This window comes from Acinonyx jubatus, chromosome B1 (genome assembly GCF_027475565.1).
Source record: "Acinonyx jubatus isolate Ajub_Pintada_27869175 chromosome B1, VMU_Ajub_asm_v1.0, whole genome shotgun sequence".
Classification (NCBI taxonomy): domain Eukaryota; kingdom Metazoa; phylum Chordata; class Mammalia; order Carnivora; family Felidae; genus Acinonyx; species Acinonyx jubatus.
Window position 1 is genome coordinate 181,762,398 of NC_069382.1, and position 24,497 is coordinate 181,786,894.

The 24,497-nt window shown below is 47.1% G+C and overlaps 1 protein-coding gene across 2 annotated transcripts in view; it reads left to right on the forward strand.

Moving 5' to 3' along the window:
- Nucleotides 1-24,497, forward strand: part of CCDC149 (coiled-coil domain containing 149) — a 60,214-nt gene that overhangs the window by 10,357 nt on the left and 25,360 nt on the right. For both annotated transcript variants that reach the window (XM_027048008.2, XM_027048119.2), the window contains exons 3-7: nt 5,939-6,046; nt 20,617-20,733; nt 21,394-21,566; nt 22,308-22,380; nt 23,799-23,883. In XM_027048008.2, coding sequence (XP_026903809.1) covers nt 5,939-6,046; nt 20,617-20,733; nt 21,394-21,566; nt 22,308-22,380; nt 23,799-23,883 — 556 coding nt within the window. The remainder of the gene's footprint in view (nt 1-5,938; nt 6,047-20,616; nt 20,734-21,393; nt 21,567-22,307; nt 22,381-23,798; nt 23,884-24,497) is intronic.

Here is a 24,497-nt window from a genome sequence, read left to right on the forward strand (position 1 = left end):
CGGAAAAATGATGCCCCCTGCCCATGGGACTCTGCCTCGGTGAGAATTTCTGCCCCCAAAGGCGGAAAGGTTGGGGTGTGAGATCCACACTGCTCTCTCAACTTCCAGATCTTTGCCTTCACGTAACTATCGGGATCTGTGGCCCTCACCTCTGTGCAGAGAGAATTTCCATGAGCGCCATGGTGCCCACACCAAGGACTGGCTTTGGAAGCACGCTTCTGCAGACATCGCTTATAATCGGGGGTTGAATTGTTCGTTGATGAAGGTGTGCCAGAATGTTCCAGCTATGTCCTCATCAAATCTCCCTCTCCTCTCTTCCCCATCACAATTTTACTGAACTTCCAGCCAGAAAGAGTGATTGCGATATATGGGTCCTATGATACATTCCACTGTATTCATTCCCCTGTTATCAGAGCTAAAATGTCACCCTTTCACATCGGCCCTGGCTAGATCTGAATATTTAAAAGAGGCTTCTCTTTAAACCTTTTTATGTTTTGCTGTTTAAGCTACCTCCTGCCCCAGAGACTTAGAGGAAATAATTTCTCAGTTTGGTTTTCCTTCCCAGTGTTAGCCTGTCTGCCATGCTTTCTCTGACATTTCCTTTCTATAGTGCTGCTGTTGCAAACTGATGGTCACAGAGTCCTTCTCAATAACACAGAGACAGAATGCTCTGCATAGCTGATAAATTATAAGCAGGAGCCACGTGTTAGCTTGATGGATTGTTATAGTGAGTGTGTGTGAGTCATGGGTGTTATTTTTGGTCAAAAGAATTGTGTGAACTTTTCTCCTCTATTTTGAGTGCTTTGATGAAATGTACTACTTTCTTTTCTCTCTTTATTTCGCCCACCCCCCTTTAAGGTATACAGCAAGGGATTAGGTACCATATCAGAACAGTCATGTTCTGGTTCCCAAAGTTACTGTTTTGGAGTTGAAGAGGCGGAAGGACTAAACAGACTGAACAGGAAAAAAGAAATGTGTTGACAGGAAACCCAGCCTGTGAAATGTAAAATTTCAGTCTCCCTGCTTTGAAGCAGGGTGCCTCCCCCACCTGGCCCTCCCAGAGAGGTCAGTTTCAAAGCTGGGGGAGATTTACTAGAACCTAGCTTGGGGGCGCCTGGGTGGCTCAGTCACTTGAGCTTCCCACTCTTGATTTCCGATCAGGTCACGATCCCAGGGTTGTGAGATTGAGCAGCGTCAGGCTCCATGGTGGGCACAGAGATTGCTTGAGACTTTCTCGCTCTCACTCTCGCTCTGTCTCTCTCCCTTCCTCCCCCTCTCCCTCTACCCCTCTCCCCTGCTTTCTCTCTCTCTCTCTCTCTCAAAAATAAAAAAAATAAATTAAAACTTAAAAACCTAGCTTGGAGGCTGTGTGCTCCTAATTCTGCAGCTACCATAGAAATGCCTGACTTCGCTTTAGTAGATTTCTTTTCGGCTGCCTGCAGAGTAAATAACTGTCCCATCACCGGTTCTGCAAGTCACTATTTGCTAAAGCAGCCCTGTCCTCTGCTTCGTGTGGCACTGGAACCTCTGACGGGGGTAGGGGGTCCCTGCCCTGTGCTAGGGAGAGCTCGTTAAGCTCAGTGCTTTCCAAAGTGAGGCCCAGGGACCATGCCAGGGGGCGGGATAAGCACAGAGGTGGAGAAAGTGTTCAGAAACTCTTAGGGCAATTTGCCAGCATGATTTTATGTCCGTTGAATCTAACGAACACTTGGGGTTTTATCCTTTCGTCTTAAGTTCATTTTTCTAGTAATCGATTGTCGTACTTTACAAAAGTTCTGGTCTGGGTCAGGTTGGAGGCTGAGAGCAGGCGGTTCGCCACTGACAGATGGACTTGTATCCGTGTAGCTGCTACGTCAGGCTTCCGAGTGAACACCAGGCTGCCCCCAACCGGGGGCTCTCAAGCCACTGTTGATCCAAAACGGAAAGGGGTTTTTGTTTGTTTGTTTTGTTGTTTGGGATTTATTTATTTATTTATTTATTTAGGAGGGGTGCGGGTAGCCTTTTATTAAGTTTCCACTGGCACTTTTAATTTTAATTTTTAAAACTTTTAACGCCAGTATAATTAACACGGACTGTGACATTACTTTCGGGCGTACAGTGGTGATTCATCCATTCCATACATCACAACCTGTTCGTCGTGATAACAGTTGGCGTCCTGATCTCCCCCACCGGTCCTCTTACAAGCGTTTCTCTCCGAGAACCCCTTCCGCCGCCTAAGAGGAGGCAGGTCCCGGGAAGGTGAATTTTGCTGTGTCTCCTGCAGAGGGGGTGTGAAACACCACTTCCCCGCCCCTCCTCGGGCGGCTCCCCTGCCTGTGGCGGAGGGATCATGCTTGCTGAGCTAATGTCTGGAAGACGTTCTGGGGTTCCGTGGAGGGGAAGTGGGGGCGGCCCCCTCGGGGATAGCTTCGCTAAGGAAGGAGAGCTGCGGCCGGAGGGGAGGGGCGGGGAAAGGAAAAGCAACCACGGAATCATCACTTCACCGCCCGTCCCTGGGGTCAGCCTGCTCTTGTGGCCTTGAACTGCCCAGCAAAATGGGAATCTTTGGGGCACCTGGGTGGTTCAGTCGATTTAAGCATGCAACTTCAGCTCAGGTCATGATCTCACGGTTGGTGAGTTCGAGCCCGGCGTCGGGCTCCGTGCTGACAGCTCAGAGCCCGGAGCCTGCTTCGGATTCTGTGTGTCCCTCTCTCCCTCTGTCCCTCCCCCAGTCGCTCTCACTCTGTCTTTCTCAAAACTAAACATTAAAAAAATTTTTTTTAGTGGAGATCTTTGATGTAACGGGAGAGGGAGAGAGGGAAGCCAGTGCCATTCCCCCCTATCTGAGACTTTTCCCTTCCCACCCACAAGGCTCACACTTACTCTTTTTGCTCTTTTAGTCTTGATTTAAATGTGGCCCTTTCCTCGGACACAGTCTGTTCCGTCTGCCTACCTCATTTTTCTCCATAGCACTCATCATCCAACCCCTGGGTCATTATGTATTTTATGGCAAGATAATATAATTAATTTAACATCATCTATTCAAATGTACGTTTACAAGGGCAAGGGGTCTTGTCGCTCCTGCCCGCTGCTGTATCCCCAGAGTCCAAAACAGTGCGTGATGCATGCTAGGTGCTCAATAAATACTTGCTGTATAAGTAAATGGACGAACAGGGAACAGTGAAGGGGCAGGATCACAAAGGAGCCAGTTGTGTCCAAGGTCTCATTCCGCCACGTCTGTCCAACTGTCCGCCCAGCGGTTGAGTTGGAGCCACTGGACAGGCGCAGTCAAGGGGAGCTAACCACCCTTTAACCAGCACCTACTTTACCAAGCACTGCAGTAGGTGCCCTGTGTTCATTATTCACCTTAGGGATCACATGAAGCATGTATGGTTAGCCTCATTTACAGACAGGGAAACCCCAGAGGTTGAAGAATTCCCACAGGGCCACCCAGCCCGGTAAGTGGCAGAAGGTGCGATTCAGCTTAATCCATCCGGTTTCCACAGATTTCCCAGAATAGTCAATTGGCCGTAGTATCTCTTGTCTTTTTGCTTTTGTACCTGTAAGATGGGAATTAACTTTCCTGGTAAGAACAGCGAGCTGGGAAAATCAGAATGCAGTTAGTATAAAATACGAACTTTGCACGCATGCGGTTGAAAATTAGATCGCGTTAATTGAGTCACACGGACTTGGTTAAATCCAGCCAGTGGGGATGAGTCCAGTTTTCACGTAGGACTCTGTGCTTAGCACTGGCTTCAGTGTTGGTACGTATTGTTGTTATTCCAAATTCCCTGCTAGGCTGAGACCACAAACTCCAGACTCAGCATATTGTCTCTCATTTAGAAAATATTGATGGAGCACCTACTAGGTGCTCAGGGTAGATCCATCGAGAGGACCAAGTTTCCTGCCCTTCATGGAACTTCTATTTTTGTAGGGAGAAAGAGGCAGGAAATAAGTAGTCAGCAACAATCCATGAACTAAATTACATGGTGTGTTAAAAGGTAGCATGGGCTATGAATGAAAAAATTAGTGTAGGAGAGGGGGCTTGGAAGATCAGGGTGGAGGCAGGCAGGTTGCACTGTTAGATCGAGTGGTCCAGGTGGCTTTTGAACAAAGGCCTGAAGAAGGTGAGAGAGGGAGGGAACCAAGAGGTGTTCTGGAGGGAGAGCATTCCCATCAGAGAGTACAGAGCAACAGTGCAGGGATGGGAGCATGCCTGATATGCTTGGGGAACAACGAGGAGGGAAACTTGGTGGGAGCTGAATTGGAGTGGGGGAGACCCTGAGGGTAGAGACAACCTGATACCCCAACAGATGGGACATGGGAGATGAGCTAGAATGCGGGGTCAGGGGTGAGCCAAGCCAGGGCTTAATCTTCCTACTCTCTCACCTTCATTCCCTTTTTATAAAAGTACCTGATGTAATTGAGTATTCTCAGAAGTATTAACATTTTTTTAAAGCAACCTTCCTTCTTTCCTCTTTCTTTCCTTCCCTTTCTTTCTTTCTTTCTTTCTTTCTTTCTTTCTTTCTTTCTTTCTTTCTTTCCTTTTTTCCTTTTCCCTTTTCCCTTTTCTCCCCCCCCCTCTCTCTCTCTCTCCCTCCACCCCACTTTCTTTCTTTTTTAAGTAGGGTCCATACCCAATGTGGGTCTTGAACTCCCGACCCTGAGATCAAGTTGCATGTACTGACTGAGCCAGCCAGACGCCCCTCAAAAGTATTAGCACTGAGCTTTTTGGTGATTTGGCCACTGCAGTTGTACTAGTCCCCTAATGTCTCTGGATGTGGGTTTCATCAGCTATAATATGAAAGGAATCTTCTAGATAATCTTTAGAAGCCCCTGTACGACTATTGCTGAGTGATTCCTTTCCAGGAGTCATGTTCTCATTGCTTGCTTCTTTCCCTCCTTACTTTATTCATTTACTCATCGTGAGTATTTAAAACATTTGCTGGAACACGAGCTGAAACATTCCTCCCTGGATGCTGAGGAAGTGGAGAACAAAATCTCTCGTTCAAAATAGCCTGAGGTCTCCTTGCTGAGCTTAGGTAAGAAGCTATAAGCAAGGCGAGAATCAGAGCAAGTTGCAACCAGCAAAATACAAACCGTGCTGTAGGACGAGCAGCCATGTGACAGCATCTCCAGGTTCGGGCCACCCGTGAAAGGGGGGTGGGCCCGGTAAGAGGTGCTCACGTGCTCCGGAAAAGCAGGCAGTGATGGTGTGACAGGAAGCTGGCTTGAGAGAGGGAGGCTGGTGAATGGAGAGCCATCCACATGGGCCAGAGAGATTTGAGTCTGAGCTGGAGACACATCCTAGGGAAGGGGTGACATCCTCATGCTGGTACTGCAGGACTAGAAGAGGAGAATAAGGAGGTGAGAAAACCAGCCCAGGAGACTGGTGGATTGCCTCTGGACCCCGATTTTGGAAGTGGTTGCTCACCACTACAGAGGAAGACTTCCCACTTGGCCCTCAGACTGAGCCTCTCTGGCTGCCTCATTTTGTGACTGAAATTCTAGACCCTGAGGTAGCACAGAAAAGCTCTTTAAGCCAGTTCTCTTTGAAGGGGAAGAAAACTACCTAAACAAGGAAATAAAGCTTTTCCTGTATCGTTGGCTCAACATTTAGAACTGACCTCTATGGCCATTGCAAGATTTTTAGCGCAGAGCTCTTAAAATTGTTTTCTAAAAAGTCGAATGTGGCAGACTCCCCCCGTTGCTTGTCTGTGAAGCTCTCCTGGAGACCGAGCACGTCCCCGCACCGAGGTTCACGGCCAATGTCGTTTGCCCCCATGCAGCTGTAGAGGCGTGATTTGCACACTTGCTACATTCGTGTATGCGTTTACTCTAATGGGCTTTGTGTGGTTGTGCTGGGCCTGGACGCCAGCTTCAGTGAGCCTCGCAGAGCCCCGCTTTTTATCCACTCCTGTGTTTCTGAACGTATTTCATAATATGTTGATATTTCCAGGCTAATCTTGCACAGCTACTGAGAGATTCTCAGGACCGAAATACACATCTGGGAGAAGAAATTAAAGAACTTCAGCAAAGGCTTGCAGAAGTCCAGGGTGACAATAAGGTACCGTGAATATTTAAAGGGAAAAAGCTCTGCCGTGTAATTGTGCACTAGAGGTTTATGTAGAGCACATCAGAAAAATGTAATGCAGCATTTGCTGAAAAATTTGTTATAGATTTTTACATTTGCAATGAAAATTCACAGTTTAGCATTTCTTATCTTTATTACATTGCCTTTGTGTGTGCACGCACGCGTATGTGCGTGCTTCTGGGTTGCTCTAAAATATTGCCACAACCCATTATAGAAGTTTCATTATGTTCAGCTTGGTGGTGAATAACATTGCGGTTGAGGGCAAAATAAAACCCCAAACGCTATACTTTCCCCCTTCTATACAAATAATGGATTTGTGGCTCAGATGATTTGGAATTATTCACATTCAGTTTTGAATTTTAAGTAGTCATCCTACTAATTATGTTCACATAACCAATTTATTTTATTGCTAAATTTGGCAATTTGTATGGAACATTGCTCAAAATCCGCTGCGTGGTATTAATCAAACTCCCCTGTTGGCAACGTTAATTATAAAATATGAACTCATAAACTCCAAACTGAATGTGTGCGCTCTCTCTCCCAGCTGAAGCTATGAACAAAAGTACAATTGAGAGAAAGGAAGAGAAACTATCAAAGTTTAATTCTGTCCCCCCAAATAATTTTCTGTTTGGCCACGATAGATTGATGTTCAGCTCCTTGCCAGAGCAGCTCTCCTGATAGAGATGGCCACTGGAGTTTCACGCAAGAAAACTGCATGGCAGGGAGGAGGTCCTTCCTTGGGAAATGCCTTTTAAATGTTACCAAATTTCCTTGACAAATGGTGGTGGCATTCACTGTTTCTGGGAGCTGTTGGTTATTGGAAGGCGCCATTTTGAAAGACGCTGGCTCATAAAAAAAAAAAAAAAAAAAAATGCACGAAGTGTCTTGAGTTTTCCAGAGACTTCTTCGTAACAAAACAGAGAGGGTTTTATGCTCCTGCTGGCTTGAGAGGCTCAGTCTGAGGGCCAAGTGGGAAGTCTTCCTCTGTAGCATCTTCTCCACTTAACCTGCCTTTAAGTGTTGTTTGAAACCTCTTGGATTTAACATACGTATTTGAAAAATTAGGCTTTACTATTCCGGGTCATGAAATTGGGGGTGGGAGAGAATGCCTAAAGAAGGGTTCTAATTAACACTGGACAAGCTAATCAGGCCTCTGGTATGGCTTTATTCACCACTAAAAGGATTTAAGTTCTGTAACCTAGGTGTTTGGTCCATAATTAAGGGCCAGACCTTCTTAGTCACTTCCTCAAGTGGTAACAGGAGGACAAGGTTTTCTAGAGAATAAAGTGAGATGTGTTTAACGGTTTCCTTTAAACCCATGAAAATACTACAGGAATTTTGGAGACATAATAAATCCACGGAATACTAAAACATTTTGAAGATGGTATTTTTGGATTTATAGCCCTTCCTGATTGATTTTTTTTTCTTACTTTATTTCTTTCCCCCGCCCTTACATTAGCTACCCCCACCCCCTAACGTTCCTAAATATACCTTCTGCTTCTTGTTTTGGTCACTTTTAATTCTGTCACCTTTTAGACACGTGCTATTTTAGGGATCGATGTTTGCAACTGGTATTTCAAGGGAAAGGAAGGTGTGTGTGAACGTGACCGTGTATGCATGCATGTGTGAGTAGGTGCAGGACTCAGCATGGGGATGTGCGTGCATGTGCGCCACTAAGCACAGGTCCGGGCCTCCTTTTGCATTGGCACAGTCTGAACTTCGTGATTTGTTTGCACTCTGGGTCTTTATGCCAGTAGCTGGACACATTTATCAGACTTTGTTTTCTTGCTCAAGGTTTGGAATCTAGTGACTCATATTCATGGCCTATGAAGTAATTCGCTTGCCCAAAGGTACGGGAAAGATGTCACAATGTTCAGCAGACCCCCTGTCTCAGTATCCAGCCTCTCTCCTCAAAAAAACACCAGCTTCAGTGAGCCCCAGAGGTTCCATTTATTCTCATTTGCATCTAAAGTTATAGGGCTGATTTGTTTCAGATCCCCGTGAATCATAGCCACCCTCCCCCCACCCCCCACCCCCAGTTGTCAACACGAAAGCCAGATTACTCATTCGATAATGACACCAGGCATCTTGGGAAACTCAGAGGCCCCTGTTCCTAGGTGTGCGGTGTAGAATGGTTAGCCCTTCATTTATTTTTTTCTAATTCATCATGTCACTAGCTGCTCCAACCTTTCCATTGCCTTCCAAATCCAGTCCAACCTCCTTGCCATGGCGGGCTAGGCCCTCCTGTATTTGGCCCCTACTGATTTCTCCAGCCACATCTCTCGCCACTGGTCACCTCATGCTTCAGCTCAGCAGCACTAATTTCAGCCCCTTTGTTGAGCTATACTGCCTTGTGCCTCAGGGCCTTTGCACCTGCTGTTTGCTCTGTCTGGGACTCTCTTCCCTTTTACTCTGCTCGCAAACTCCCGCTCATCGTTTAGGTCTTAGGTCAAATGGAGCCTTCTTCAACTCTTAGGAGCCCACACTGCTCTGCTCTTTCCCCTCTGCTTACACTTGTGTGGCACCCTCACCCAAGAGTAAGCTCTTTGCAGGCTGAATTCCTGACTGGTATACTGCAGTTGCTAAGAATTGGCACTCTTAGTTCCCGATACGTGAACATTATTTAATAAATCTTTATTGAAGACATGGAGTGGAATAAATGAACGAGTGAAGGAATAAAACAAATGAAGGGAATGAAAAGGAGAGCAAAAATGTTCAAGGAAGAGGAAAAGGGAGATGAAAAGGAAAAAGCATACAAGAAAATATGCAGACTGAGAAAACAAGCCCTGGTCGTCATCAGTAACTCTGTTTGTGGGGTGAGAAAAGTTTAGAAATTTGGAGAAAAGCAAACCGCTTCACCCAAGTAAAAGCAAAAGCAAACCAAACCCCAGGTATGAGACCTTGGGAAGCCCTTGTGGAGAGAGCAGAGGGTCTGAGGCTGAGCCATGGTGGGCTCAGGGTGAGATTCCTGCTCAGAGGTTGGTTTAAGCCTGTCAAAATCAAGAACACTCAATAACTGCTGTTGTTGGGCTCCTGACTCCTCCCCCCGCCCCCTCATTCCAAACAGAAGCGCCGATGGCATCATTTTATGAGCAACTGTTAAAGTACAGGATTTTTATCTCCAAGTTGCCATTTTAACTGATGACCCTTATCCGTATTTTGGGAAGCCCAGATTCTAGATGTTAAGTACATTTAAGAAACAAGGTGATAGGAAATTACTTGCCTTGGATATTTTAAGGTAGACTAATTTTTCCATTTGTTCAGCTAGAGCCTTGTAACCCTATGTGCCATAAAGCATTTTCAAACAGCCTCTTGAAAGATTTGTTGCCACCCTGGCTTATAAGCAGCTTAGCCCTCCCATGGGGTGGAGAGGGTGGGGGTTTCCGTGATAGGGTGGGGGGGGGGTCCCATGATCAAATACCACCTGCCATCTCTCTGAATTGTGCCCGAGAATTTCTCGGGGCTCCTGGAGGGATGCAAACCCCTCATCCGAGCTTGAAGAGAGGTGTGAAAAGGGAAGCCCAGTGGACACCCTCCGTTTCCCTGATAATTCTAGTTCTGAAAGGTTAATGAGGAAAGAGGAGGCACGTGGCGAAGCAAGGACTCACACTTCTACAGATCACCCTGGGAAAAGCTTTTCATGGGTGGTAGATTGCCCTGGGCTCTCAGTGAGTCAGTCTGTGAGGCATAAGGACCAATGATGAGGAAAGACCCAGATGAGGCCGGGGCCTCCAGTCTCAGAAAGCAGCCCGCTGAGAGAGAACCGTAGCTTTCCTTCTTACCTCAGAGGTCTGCCTGCTCCGAATCTTCTGGCCACTAAGAAAAGAGTGGATTCAGGCAGAGGGGACCGGGAGGAAGAAGGGGTTCTCCGAGAAATTTAAGGAGCGGTAAGAGGCAGTCAAGAAAACTAGCAGACCGCATTTGGATCCGATAGCCAGAGGTCAGCTGGTAGACCAGCTCTCTAAAAGAGGAAGCCGGGCTGATAGTGCCTTGCCAACTTCCATGACAAACAAGGAGGCCACCGAAGTGAAGGCACTGACCTGGGAGTTGGAAAGATTGGCACTCCTGGAGAGGCCAGCTGCAGCCTTGCCCCTGTCAAGTGGCGTCAGGAAATACAGTCCAAGGGGTCCAACTTTGGAAATCAGGAGGCCCCAGGTGTATATTCTGGGTCCACCAGTTACTGTTTTATGGGCGCGAGCAAGTTGGCGTTCTCTCCTGGCCTCAGGTGCCTCATCTGGAAAATGGGAGTAACCACGCCTCTCCTAGATTTGTTGTTAGGTTTTATCAGGTATTCATGAGCGCATGGTTGGGGAATGGCTACATCCCGCTTAATGCTCTAGCAGCCGTGGATACATCCAGGAATAAGAAAGACAAGGTGCTCATTCTCAAAGAGCGTATATTCTAGTTGGGGAGACACACGGTAAGAAAACAAAATACGTAAGATCATCAGACAGTGGTTAGTGCTGGGAAGAAAGCAGGACGATGAGATTTAACGTGTGTGCGTGCGCGCACGTGTTTGTAAGGGTGTGGCACCCAGTAAGTGTTCCATAAAGGGTTAAGTGTTGCTGGTATTTTGCCATGACCTGGGGCCAGATTGGCTTACAGTCTTTTTGTGCAGGTATGCCACCAGGAAGCTCAAGGTCTTTCTTTCTGTTGATCAGCTGTTTCCAGCGCGCTGGGTACGTGCCTCCCAATAGAGACAGAAACTGTGGTAAAGAGCGTGGCACCTGCAGGATGGATCCCCCAAACTCAGCACTCCTTGTGGCCACCCCAGACTTTGCCAGCACCAAGCATTACTGCTTTGGTACAAAGCTTCTGGAAGCTTCCTTGCATTTTGTGTGCCCCTTGCAGGGTAACCACCTAACAGAATGTGCCAGGAACAGGAACTCAGGTTCCCATTGAGAACTTGGTTTTCTTGTCCACTTGCTTTTATTGTTCTTCATTTTACAGATTTTGGCACTTGGGTGCAGAAGAACAGTCACAAAATGCAAGTATTCAAAAGCAAGGAAGTTCAGGTGGACAGCTGCTCCCAGCTGTGTTCCACGTCCACATTTCCCGGGCCCCCGCTGGCCACTTTAAACGTAGCTGTTTGTCATGTTGCGTAGACACGAGGTTTTGCCCTTAATAATGAGCTTTATGTTACACCAGCTGACGGTCTTTAAGCACCTCTGTTTTATCTGGCGTTGGCACCATAAAACGATGGAGCCCTTCTGTGAACATACCTCTATTGATGTGGGACTTGTGGATGGATTCGGAGCGCAAACCAATTAAGTCAAAGCCACGAGCCAATAAAGACAGACCAATGAGCATGCAGGTGACTAATTAAAGTATACTTTGTTTCAAAAAAAAAAGATAACAACAAATGAGTGTTCAGCTGTGGCTGTTTGTAATGGTCCAGGGTGAGGAATCAGAGAGCTCTTTGTAAACAGTTCCTCTTTATGCTTCAGAGGAACAGAGAGATGTCCTAGTCTGTAGGAAACCCAAATGAAGAGAGCGCACTAATGAAAAGCTCTTACCTTGGGGCATTATAGAAATTAATTACAAAGAATTAAAATGAAGGATAAGAGCCCCTCACCTGCTTCAGCCCCAGCGTATCCTGCTCTAACTGGGATCTTGATTGTGAACTAGAGGCAACGCTCAGTTCAGCCAGCAGCTGATTCCCTAATGTTCAGGATTCCCTAATGTTTTGCTGTCAGATGAATTGGACACATTTGGTCTCAGAGACTGTATTTGAGTCCATGCTGCCTTATTTAAGCGTGTAGCTTGGGTGGCCCATGAGACCGGTGGTTTTGAACAGTCATCCCATAGACCATGTGCTTGTAGTTACTTTTTAGTAGAGAGCAGGCTCTGAAAGCGATCTCATTTTACCGCCCACCATATCCAAACTACACTAAACTACCAAGAAATTGAAGCAGCCTTAAAACTGCTCGGTGGGACCCTATAAAGATTGTGGCTCCACGGTCAATGTGTACCGAACTGTCCGAAGGTGATTCGGGGGCTTCCTGACTGTGTGATCTTGGGCCAGACGCTTGACTTCTCTGTGTCACCGCTATTCTCATCAGTACAGTGGAGATGTCAGCAGTAGAGCGGATGGTTCGGTTCAAATCATTTCACCACATCGTTATTGAGGACCCAACCACGTGCTCTCTGGATAGGGCAGGAAATAGTGAGTCCCTGCCTTCACAGGGCTTCCACTCTAGTAAGGGGAGATGAACAGTAACCAAATAAATAAATACATTGTATTTCACAGATCCGGAGATGTCGTTTTTCACATTTGAACATCTCTGACCTACAGTCAGTGGTATCATGTTGTTACGATTGCCGATTTTTATTTTTTTTAGAGACACGTCATGGTGGGTCTTCAACGTTGATGGAGTTTTATATTTGATGAAGCACAGCATGAGATGTCGGAGGGTGTTTTAGCGCCACAGGAGAAAATTACTCAGAGCACTGTGGAGTGCAGCCCGGGCAGACGGGTTGGTGGGGTTGGGGGGGGGGGGGGGAGCACCGTTTACATCGGGTGTTCGGGGAAGGCGTGTCTGTTCATGTGCCCTTTGCCCTGAAGCTGAAGGCTGTGTGGTGGGAGGTGGTCAGGTAACCGAGGGACGAGGTGCAGAACCCCGAGGCAGGAACAAGCTTGGGATGCATAAAGTCGTGGCAGGGAGGCCATTGGACCTCTTAGGAGAATCACATATGAAAACTCATACAAACGGTTAACACAGAACTCGCTCCGTGGGGGGAATGCTGTGCAATGGCTGTCATAGTCGTCGTGGAGAGAGCCAGCACCACATAAACTCCAGAACCCTAGACTGCCAGTCAGGGTCGACCTCCCAGCCCTGCCATTTACAAGGTTGGCAACGTGGGCAGATCGCTTCACCTTCTCTGAAGATGGGGATATCACAGTACCTCCCCGGGTGCTTGTTGGAATTACCTGGGCTCATGTGTGTAAGCACCTAGGCCGGGGCTTGGAGTGTGGGAAGAATTGCACGTGTGTTTGCTGTAAGTCTTAGGAGACTAAGACCTTTGGAGAGGGAGCACTGGAGCCCAGGAAACCGAGCATGGACTCCTCGACTTCACAGCCTGTGTCAGCCTCTCTCGGGTGGCAGGGGAATCTCTCCTGTAGAGGACACGGCAGTCAGTGTCTGTCTCCTGGAGTTGTGACAAGCATGGAATGAGAGGCTTCCTGTGTTTAAGAAGTATTCGAGGACCCCTACGGTTAAGCCAGACGCCGCTATGGGTGCTGGGTATTCCATTGCGTGTGATAAGGGAGGCTCCCGCTGGGGTGGAGCTGACGGTAGGGAGGGTGCAAGAGACTGCCGAGATCATTTCTGGTAAGTACGATAAACACAGTGGGGCAGGGTGGTGTGAAGGAGAGCCATGTAGGGGTGAACAGCTCCAGCAGTGGTATCCATGGAAGACTTCACAGAGGGGAGTGACCTTTAATCTGAGACCTGAAAGAGTTGAAAGAAGTGGGTTCTGGACAGACCAAGAGGATGTGCAAAGGCCCAGAGGCAGGCGCAAGCCTGTGTGTCTGAGGCTTTGAAAGGAAGCCGGCCAGGCCAGAGAACAGAGAAAACGCAAGCAGCTGGGGATGGAATCAGGAGGCAGATGGGAGCAGCTCACGTCCTCATGTTGTGCCTCATCTGCCCCGCTGAAAACTTGGGCATTGATTCCAGTGCAATGAAAAGCCACTGACGATATGCGTAAGAAGAGCTTCTAGCACGTTTTTGGGTGCTCAAGTTGGGTGCCGGTTAACTGGGAGAGGCTGATATACATAGACCCCAAAGAGCTCTTTTGCCTCTTCTGCCTCGTGTGGATACAGCAAGAAGATGGTTGTCTGTGAATGAGGAAGCAGGCTCCCACCAGAAACTAAATCCTCTAGAGCCTTGAGCTTGGACTTCCTAGCCTCCAGAACGATGAGAAATGCATTTCTGTTGTTCAGAAGTCACCCAGACGATGGCATCCTATTATAGCATCCCAAACAGACCAAGGCAGGAATTGGTACCAAGAAGTAGGAAGTTGCTATAACAAATACCTAGAAATGTGGAAGTGAATTTGGAACTGTGTAATTGGTAGGGCTGGGAGAGTTCGAAGGTGCGTGTTAGATAAAGCCTACGTTGCTGTGAATGGACCATCACGGGCGATTCTGGTGAGGGCTCAGGAAGAAAAGAGGCGAGCTGCAGAGAAAGCCTACATCTTCTTGGAGAATACCGAAGTAATCCTGAGCAGAATATCGGTGGAAATGTAGACAGTGAAGGTCATGGATGATGTATCGGAAACTGGGGGGGGTGGGGAGGGCCTTCTTTGTTATGAAGTAGCCAAGAACTTGGCTGAACTGTGTTCGAATCCATTGTTTTATGAAAGGTAGAACTTGCGAGCAATAAAATTGATATTTAGCTGAGGAGATCTCTAAGCAAAGTGTTGGAGACATGGCTTGGTTCCTCCTGATAGCTTATCAATTACAAGAAGAGAGAAATGATTTGAAGATGGAATTGTTAAACAAAAGGAACCAGAACTTAAGGCTATGGATAGTCCTCAGGCTATCTGTATTGCAAAAAAAAAAAAAAAAAAAAAAAAAATCATCAAGCATGTGGCCAGGTGACCATTTGATAAGGAGATTTGTCCTGATCAACCGTCTCAGACAGAAGCCAGGTGCTGTTTTTCACAACAGTGGAAGAATGCCCATGAAGGCACATCTGAGGTCACCAAGTCTGCCTGGTGTGCATGGGCCTGGAGGTCACGGCAGCCTACACCTGGTTATAGAGGATGGGGCCTCCCAGAACTGCAAGGCCAGCAGAGAGCCACTGTGGGGCTGTCCTGCCAAGTCATGGGGTCACAGAAGTGACATTGCCATCCCAGTGAGTCCAAAGGCAGAGCATCAAGCCAGAGAGGATTATCCTTGAGCCTTAAGGTTTAACATTGTTTGCTCTGTTAGGTCACCTGGGACCTGTCACCTCTTTCTTCTTTCCTAGTTCTCCTTTTTGGAATGGGAATGTCTATCCTGTGCCTGTCCCTCCTTTGTATGGTGGAAGCACATAGCTTGTCTGGTTTCATGGGTTCAGAGCTGGAGGAGTTTACCTCAGGTCAAATCATACCTAGAGTCTCACCCATATCTGATTTAGACGCTATTTCAGTGAGGCTTTGGACTTTAGAGTTCATGCCAGAATGGGTTAAGACTTTGGGGGCTGTTGACATGGAATGAATGTATTATGTATGTGAGAAGACTGTGAATTTTAAGGGGTCAGGGGTGGAATATTGTGTCCCCTCCCCCTCCTAAATTTATGTGTTCAGATTCTAACCCCCAATGGGATGGTATTGGGAGGTGGGGCCTTTGCAACATTATTGGGTCATGAGGATGGAGCCCTCATGCCTGGGATCAGTGTCCTTATAAAAGAGCCCAGCAGCTCTGTCTTCGCCACCACCATGTGAGGACACAGCAAGAAGATGGCCCTCTGTGAACCAGGAAGCAGACACCAAGCCTGCCACCACCTTGATCTAGGACTCGTGATCTCTAGAACTGCAAGAAATCAATGTTTGTTGCTTATAAGCCACCAGTGCATGGCAGTCTGTTACTGCAGCCTGGGTGCCCTAAGACAATCCCCATTTTCAAAAGGACGGATGTCCCCTGGGGCCCAGCAAGGGCTGGGTGACTTTCCCAGGATGCATGACAGGCAATAGCAGCATCAGGGTCTGAACAGGTGACACCCAGGGAACAGCAGCCACTCCTGCCTCTGGCTTCCTCTTCCTGTCTCATGGGGAAAATGGATTCGGGCAAGTGGAAGCCAGGTGAGGAGAGGATATGGCGGGCCATGACGGCAGAAGCCTGAGAAGAGATGGTGGAAAGGAGTGAGTCATTCCGACTGGGGGGAGGAGGACCAGAGTTTGCAGGGGGCCTCGGCGGAGGAATCGACTCAGGGGGCAGGGTGGGGGAAGGGCACCCAAGAGTCATTTAGCCACATGGTTTTGTGGCCACGTCCCCCAGCCACATCCCAGCTGCAGCCGTTCCTCATCCATAAGCTGACGACTCACACCCGTAATTCATTCATAAACGTTTATTTCCATCTAAATCAGCAAATGAATACATCCATTGGTGGCAGGCAAGTGCCTCGCGGGGCAATGATCTACTTCTGGGGCTGGCGCAGGGAGGCTGGCCGCGGAGTTTTGCCCGCCCTGTTTGGGGGAATTAAGTGCCCGGAGCAGTTGTAGCAATAGCCATTTCCAAGGTGGGAAATCAACATCATTGCCTGCAGTCTGCAGATAAGGTTGGCCCTGGAGCCCTGCTTCCTCCAGCTTGAAGGAAAGATTGGACTTCCGCAGCGGGCGAGTGTGGGGGGAAACTCAACGTGGAGGACGACAATGATGACACTCGTAACAATAATCGTAATAGCAGCTAACACTTCTTGCACACTTCTGTTGTTCCGGGGGCTGTGCTAAGGATCACAGAGAAACCCATCTTCTCTTAGGATTACGTTCTGAAGTCAGCATGTGAACAGCAAAAACTTGTGTCTAGCCACAGGTCCCCCCCAGCCCCCCCACCCCACCGCCCCCACGATGGTCCCTGAAATTGTCCATCAAGTTCAGGGCACATGGCATTTATGTTCCCGAACACGGCATGATGCATTCGTATGAACAATGCGATCGTGCCTGAATATGTTACCAGCCACGCCCCCACACCCCTCTGTCCGGGGCATTGAACGCAGGAAGTGGGTAGTCACCCAACTTAAAAAACTTCCTCTCTCTCTCACCCTCTCTTCCTCCTCTTTTTTTTTTCTTTCCCTCATCTTTTCGCCAAGCACGCATGCTTGAGCCCCTAAGTGAAATGTTCACTTAGAGCAACCCCATTCCTTCTCACTGCATGCTTACAGCAACCCTCCAAGGAAGCTATACCATTACCCTTGTGTTGTTTCAGTGCAAGATACTGCAGCCCAGGGAAGTTCCGGCGTGTGCCAAGGTTGCACAGCTAGCAGACTGTGGAGCCAGGACACAGACCCCAGCCAAGACAGGCTCCAGAGCCTGCGAGGCTGGTGCCCTGGAAGGAGGGTGAACTCTGCCTTCAGCATCCCTGTCGCAACCCCCTCCTTGGCCCCTTGCATTTGACTTGACTTGCACTTGACTTGACTTGCACTTGGGCTGCTTGCACTTGAATTTCAGACCAACTAATGATCCAGCTATTACCAGTTTGGACCTCACTTTAAAAAAAAAAAAAACAAATGTTTCAACCAGTCCAGCCCTGCAATTTAATAGATAATATTGTATGCATATTAAACACCAAATGATTGTTAACATATTTATTGAGGCCTAACAGGCATCCGGCATATAAAAGATGACTCTCTTATATGGCTGTCAGACCTCAATAAACATGTTTAATAATTAATTGGCATTAAGCAAACATAATTGCGTGATTCTAAATTAGGTGTTCAGTGAAGCGTACTTTGAATGGAAAACCACCGTAGTGTTTTATTACTTAAAGTTCAGGCTGTCAGTCTGGCTTTTCACAGATCAAGAGAAGTGCCCTCCGTTCAAAGCCGTGTCAAAGGCCGCCTGTTGCCTCGTGCCAAAAAAAGGCACAAGACTTCTTGCTCCTAGACCCTTTGCTCCGAGAAATGTTTCTCATTTGGTTAGCTGTTTGTCTTTCTGTATGCCCTCTTGGGGTTCCGAAAGTTCTGAACCGAGAAGCTGTGTGATGTAAAAGATGGTTTCACGTGTCAGCTTTCAGCTGAATTAGCCAGTTCTGCCACAAACTCCTGCTTCCCCTAATACAGACGATTCTCATTATTTGCTGTAGTTCTGCTCTCTCAATTCTCTACGAACAGTGAGTTAGCAAATACTGACCCATCGCTCCTAGGAGAAGCCCAAGACCAGGTTCCTTGGAGCCTCTGGCCACAACGTTTTTATCAATTAACACATAACTTTGCTTTATGTGTGATTCTGGTTAAAGCCACCTTATTTAATTTATAGTGTTGGTTCTGTGACATTGAACTCAGGGCCTGTCGTGCTGTAACTCATGCCCGACATGTATTCTCTGTAAGGCACCTCACAGCCTATCTAGGAACACTAGATAGCACTTCAGCACTAGGTATTTTACGTAGCAAAACACCAACAAAAAACACGAAAGGATGAACAGTCATGGCACTAAATAGATCACGAAAGGGGTATTTATTCACGGTACCAGAACTGAAATAAGGCAACACGCGTTGCCTTGTTCTACCTCAACTGGGAATGCGCCTGTTGGATGATTCACACTTTTTGCACCTCTGTACTTCTCTGCACATCTGCCCATGATGCAAAAGCACCATGCATGTTGATTTTGAGATTACAAACACATTGGCAGTAGGCAAATTCACAAATACAGAATCCTCCAGTAACGAGGATCAACCGGAAGCGGGTTCCATTAAGCACAGCCATCTGGATACCTACGTGCCATACGTCCCCCGCCAGCTCTGTGTGCAGACTTCCTGGAACATTGTCTGCTCAGTATCAGTGATGCTTTGGCTCGTAGTAGGTGCACAATAAATGTCTGTCACATTCAATTGAGTGGTTTTCAAATAAGGACCCCAAATAGATGTCACCTGAAAATGCTCTTTGCGGGGCACCTGGGTGGCTCAGTGGATTCAGCGTCCGACTTCGGCTCGAGTCATGATCTCATGGTTCATGGGTTGAAGCTCCATGCTGGGCTTTGCACTGACAGTGCAGAGCCTGCTTTGGATTCTCTGTCTCCCTCTCTCTCTGCCCCTCCCCTGCTTATGTTCTCTCTCTGAAAAATAAATAAACATTAAAAACAGAAAAGAAAATGCTCTTTGCTTTTCCTTGGGCATCATTACTTTCAGCGTTCACTGCTGGTATATCTTGTTTCAGTCTTGTTAATATTCTACCTTGGCTTTTAACTTTCTATCTCTCACCTGCCCCCAAATCCTTTAGAGACTTGAAAATCCATTTCTTTACCAGCAGTGAAGCCCTTAAGATCCATGCTGGAACAAGGAAGAGCATGCCCCAAGCAGACCCTAATGGCTGGGTTGTGAAAACCTGTCTCCAGGATCTCATCCATCTACGAAGCCCACCCACTCACACCCTACAGGGAGGTGGGGGAGTCAGGCTTACAACCTTTTTAGAAGAAGCATCAGGAAGAAGTGCCATAACTTGAAAAATTCACTCTAATGGCAACCTGTTTGGCACTGAGATAGGCACTTAAGGGATGTTCTGGCACCGTGGGATCATCCTGGGGTCACAGTTCCCATCGCGGCTCCACCAGAAGGTTTGCGGCTGTGCGTAGAGCTAGGTTCCAGAGTCTGGGGCAGCTCTAGATTCTCTAGGGACCCTTTGGAAAAAGACGTTTTGAAGACTGGAATTTTATCTATAGGGATTTTTAAAGAAAAGCCTGTTATGAAAGTTGTGTGTGCTTACTTGAAAAGTTAGAAAACAGAGATCCAAACAGAGACCATGCAAGCTTCACCATTACCTAAACGTGCACATTTAAAAAATGTTGATGTATTTGGTCATTTTTTCTTTTGTGCCTGGGTTCTTAGTGTAATTTCAATTATGCTGCAAATGGAAGTTAGTCGTCTGCTGTTGGTTCCCCACTTAGCATGCTATCATAAGCATGTTCTGCGTTATTACACAGTTCATCACCCTTGTGTCAAACAGCTGCAAACTAGCCCATTGATTGATTGCTAGCCATTCCACTCTTGTTAGACTCTGTTTCTCATTTTTTAGTTCTTTCTGTGAAGGACAGTGCCATCTACTTTTTCTCTTTTCCTAAAGCATGTCTGGGATTGCTGTTAGCCCAGGTTTTCAGAAGCAGGGTTACTGGGTCATTAGTGGGGGCATTCTTAAGGCCCTTGATGATGTAGCCTCAGTGTTCAGAGCATGGGAGTATGCCCGACTCACCAGACCCTTCTTAACCTTGTGTTACCATTTTTTAATCTTTGATCTCTGACCCAGAGTTTTTTCCTCACTGTGGCAGTGCTGTAAAGGACATTCACCTTCAAATGCCCAGGACTGTGTTCCTGTTAGACTTATACTGTATATGCATGCACATGCATGTGTGTACAAAGTATAATATATATTATATTTGGTTTTTTAAATTCATGATACTGTCAAGAAGTTTCTTTTCTTTTTTTTTTTTTTATTTATTTTTGGGACAGAGAGAGACAGAGCATGAACGGGGGAGGGGCAGAGAGAGAGGGAGACACAGAATCGGAAACAGGCTCCAGGCTCCGAGCCATCAGCCCAGAGCCTGACGCGGGGCTCGAACTCACGGACCGCGAGATCGTGACCTGGCTGAAGTCGGGACGCTTAACCGACTGCGCTACCCAGGCGCCCCAAGAAGTTTCTTTGTCTTGTGCCCTTCCTTAGTATATCTTGAAAAGTCTTACCTTCCAAAATTTTCTGCCCAATATGCTTGAGTATTTGTTTGGATCTATTCATTTTAACACACATACACCCATTCTCTCTCTCTCTCTCTCCCTCTCTCTCTCTCTCTCTCCCTCTCTCTCTCTCTCTCTCTCTCTCTCTCTCCTTTCCTTTGCTACCAATGGAAAATGCAGCTCTTGAGAATGACAATTGCCAAACAGAGGCTTGGAGACGAAGAAATTGGTGTGCGACACTTCGCAGCTCATGAGCGTGAAGACTTGGTTCAGCAGCTGGAGAGAGCCAAGGAGCAGGTTATTGCTAACATCTGTTATGAGTGGGGGATGTGTTTGTACGGTCGGATTCTGTCCCCTGTTCCTCAGAGAGGGTGATGTGCCTGGGATGCTAGTCAGAGGCGGAAGAGGGTGTAATGCGTGCTTTTACTTCCCCTGTGCTCTGCGAGTTCCAAGCCTCCCTCTTGGGGTCCGGGCTTCCTGCACATGTGCCCTCCTACTTTGGATGCCATTGTTCTGAACGAAAGAAACGCACCCCCCCACACACACACACACACACTCACACTCAGTATAGACAGGAACAAAACGTGACCCCCTGACCTTAATCTGCAAGTTTCCTGAAATGCCGAGCGATGCTTTTCAGGTAGAATCTCAAAGGGTACAGAGCCCTATTTAGGGAATGAGGAAGAGAGCCTAGACTTCCTTTCCTTCTTTTGCTCATTGGTTTCAAAGAACAGGACAAGATTTCTGCGTCTCGAGAAGCTTGAAAAAGTATGCATGTGTAAGACACCGGCTGCCCTTCTCAGTGTCTGGATTTGCCCTCTCGGAGCCTCTGGCTTGGGGGCGAGCTGCCACTGGGAGGGGGTGGGTTCTGCTTCCACGTGGCACTCATCCTATCTCAGACATCATGAGTGTCGGGCAGGAAGTCTGTCCCTTCCCTTAAGCTTTTATTGGTTTCAGATTGAGTCTCTGGAGCATGACCTACAGGCCTCTGTGGATGAGCTTCAGGATGTGAAAGAGGAGCGGTCTTCCTACCAGGACAAAGTGGAGAGGCTCAACCAGGAGCTAAACCGTATCCTGGGCGGGCACGAGAACCGTCTCATTGACGTGGATGCCCTCTGCATGGAGAACAGGCAAGTGGCCGTGCCCCGGCGGGCGCTCTGGGGGCCATCTGCAGCTCTAGTGACGTTTGAGGGAATTGCCTTACAATGGAAGGGAAGTCTCAGCGCTAAAATGGTGACGTCAGTGTCATGGATGAGTTCTGAAAGTCAGAAAGGAAGCACCACATACCTATATGCCTACATACGAACCCCCTTCTCTCTCTCCTCTCTCTCCCCCTGCCCTCCCCACTCCCCAGTTGGGCAGGAGGGGTAGGGAGCCAGCAAGAGCTGCTCAGTATTGCTATCAAGGAGGGGGAAACGAATAAGAAAATAAATTGAGAAATTCCCGTAGCTGTTTCTCTTCCCCGAGGCAAGTTTCAGTGCGCGCGCGTGTGTGCGTGTGTGTTTGTGCGTGTGCGTGTGTGTGTCTAACTTCATGTTATGTCTTGTGTCGCCTCTTCCTGCCTGCCTTCCCAGTGGAATCATCTTAATGAGAATTATGTGGAAACTGTGTCGATATCCCGTAGGGGATCTCTGCAGAAGGCTGTTCTAAAGTGGGGTTTCTGTGATTTGGGCATATTTGACCTTGATCGCATCCATTTAAGAAGAGGTCACAAAGATGCATTTTTCTCCTCCTTTTGGTGGTGAGAAGGCATTATATGTAAAAGATGGCTCTTGGGATGTGTCCTTTTCTTTTTTTTCCCCTCTCCTACTTGAGTGTATTTTTTTTATCTTGTCCCCAAACACTCCCTAGTTGAATGTTTTCTTTTCTAGGTACCTTCAAGAGAGACTAAAGCAACTTCATGAAGAGGTCAACCTCTTGAAATCAAACATTGCCAAGTACAAGGTAGAAAGTCATGGTGACACTAGTGATGATTCATTATCGCGCATCTAAATGCCATTCTATTTTAATTCCCTTTTATGTGCCAAAGACGTTTGAGTACTTGCCTCCCCTCCCAGACAGAATAAGAGCTTTAACTGAGGTAACCAGGAAGAATTATACCCCAAACGACAAACACAACAGAAACAGCTCTTGCAAGAGTCCCTTCTGTTGCCGTTACTGGGACAGGGCACACAGAGACCACCCGAATCTGGACACGGCCACGTTACGGCCTCGGTGCACGTAGAATTAGCGCTTTTTCTGCTGCTTTTCTGTGCAATATGCTGCCATCAGGCGCTATTTGTCGCATAATCATGCCTAAGAAAATGGTTTCTGAGCGAGAAAGAAACAGAGATTGGGAAATCACGATCCGAGAGACAATGTTCACGTCACACTAAAAGGACAGAATGTTTAAATTCTCCCACTGTTGTTTAGACTAATTCCGGCACCATTAGCTTGATAATATCTATTTCTGCAGATGTTGGTTGTGAGCGTTATAATTAGAAACGTCTCCTGGGCTTCTCTGCTTTGAAAATAGATTGATTTCTCTTCCTGAGGGTGAAGTTTTACAGCAGTCTCGATGCTTGGGAGAACCTTCTCGTTTTCCTGGCTTTTGACGTTAGCTTTTTTCCTCAGAAGTCTCTACACTGTTCGTCCTCTTCCATGCGGTGGGGGCCACACTTTACGTCAGTCTATATATACACATGGAGCCAAAGAAGAATACAGCTTTTAAAGTTGTATAATTAATACATACATTTTAAAAATGTGTGTATGCATTCATTTAACAGCCTTTATTCGGTTCTGCTACGTGCTAAGCATTGGCTAGACGGTGCATATCAATTTTAACATAAGGGTCTGTTGTCAGAATGGCACTCTGGTTCACAGTCACACTTCCTAATCTTGTGTCCGTGACCGATGTCATTCTTCGACCGTGTCTTCTTCCAGCCCAGCCACGGAAGCCTTCCAAATACTAATAACAATCTTTTGGCATTGGTATATGGAAGTAAACCTGTTCTCCATCTCATGTCTATTCAGAAGGGGTTTCCATAACTAGTGACTTCACACATTAGATGGAATTCTTGCTTCAGATTTGATTTAATTTAACAAATATGCACGGAGTGTCTTTTATATATAGGAGAAGGTGATGACTGCCATTCTGCTGGGCACCAACTTAAAAAAAAAAAAAAACAAAAAACCTCTTTACCAGATCCATACATTTCATAACTCTTTGGCAGGGACTCAGAATTTTAAAAGTTGGGTCCGCATCTGGAGTTTGCCAGGGTTCTTGCATGCCAGATGGGAGGATGCATCTACTATAAGGAGGTATTTTTCTATTATTTGGCTTTTTTTATAGAGATTTGTATTTTTTCCTAATGCTGCTTTAGAATGCTCTCGAGAGACGGAAAAACTCAAAAGGCCAGAGTAAATCCAGCAGCAGTGCGCTAACTGGAGTCTTGTCTGCAAAGCAAGGTATGGGTCGACCTCTGATGACAATCCGGCGCTGGGGCTGTGGGTCTACATCTCGGTTTATGGGTTGGGAACCAAGCGGTTCTTAAAACAGCCTTCCCAAACCTGCCTCTGCATCAGCTTTGCCTGGAAGGCTTGTGAAATCACAGATTACTGTCCCCTCCACACACAGAGGTTTTGGTTTAGCAGGTCTGGAGGGGGGGGGGGGGGTGCAGAGAATATGCATTTCTTAAGTGTTCCCAGGTGATGCTGATGCCTGTTCCGGGATCCTGCTTTGAGAACCTCTACATTAGATGTTTTTCTAATGACGGGACCCCATTTGCATCTGTTCCCCTCCACTGGGCTCTTCTTTCAAGAATGCTTCCCCCTACCCTCTCATCACCAGTTTAGCATCGCTGAGTACATGTTCCAGCCTCATCGAGTTTCCCCTTTTCCTGGCCTCTGTGACCAGAATAGAAAAGTCTCATAGCTGCTGAAATCATTTTATCACGGAACACGTGCCTTTTTCAAAGAAGCTTTTATTGATTGCAATTTTGTTCCTCCTCCTTGTCGATTCTGATGAAAAATAATGATCTTCCAGGAACAGTCCAGGGGAATAAATAGCAGAGAGCTTGCTT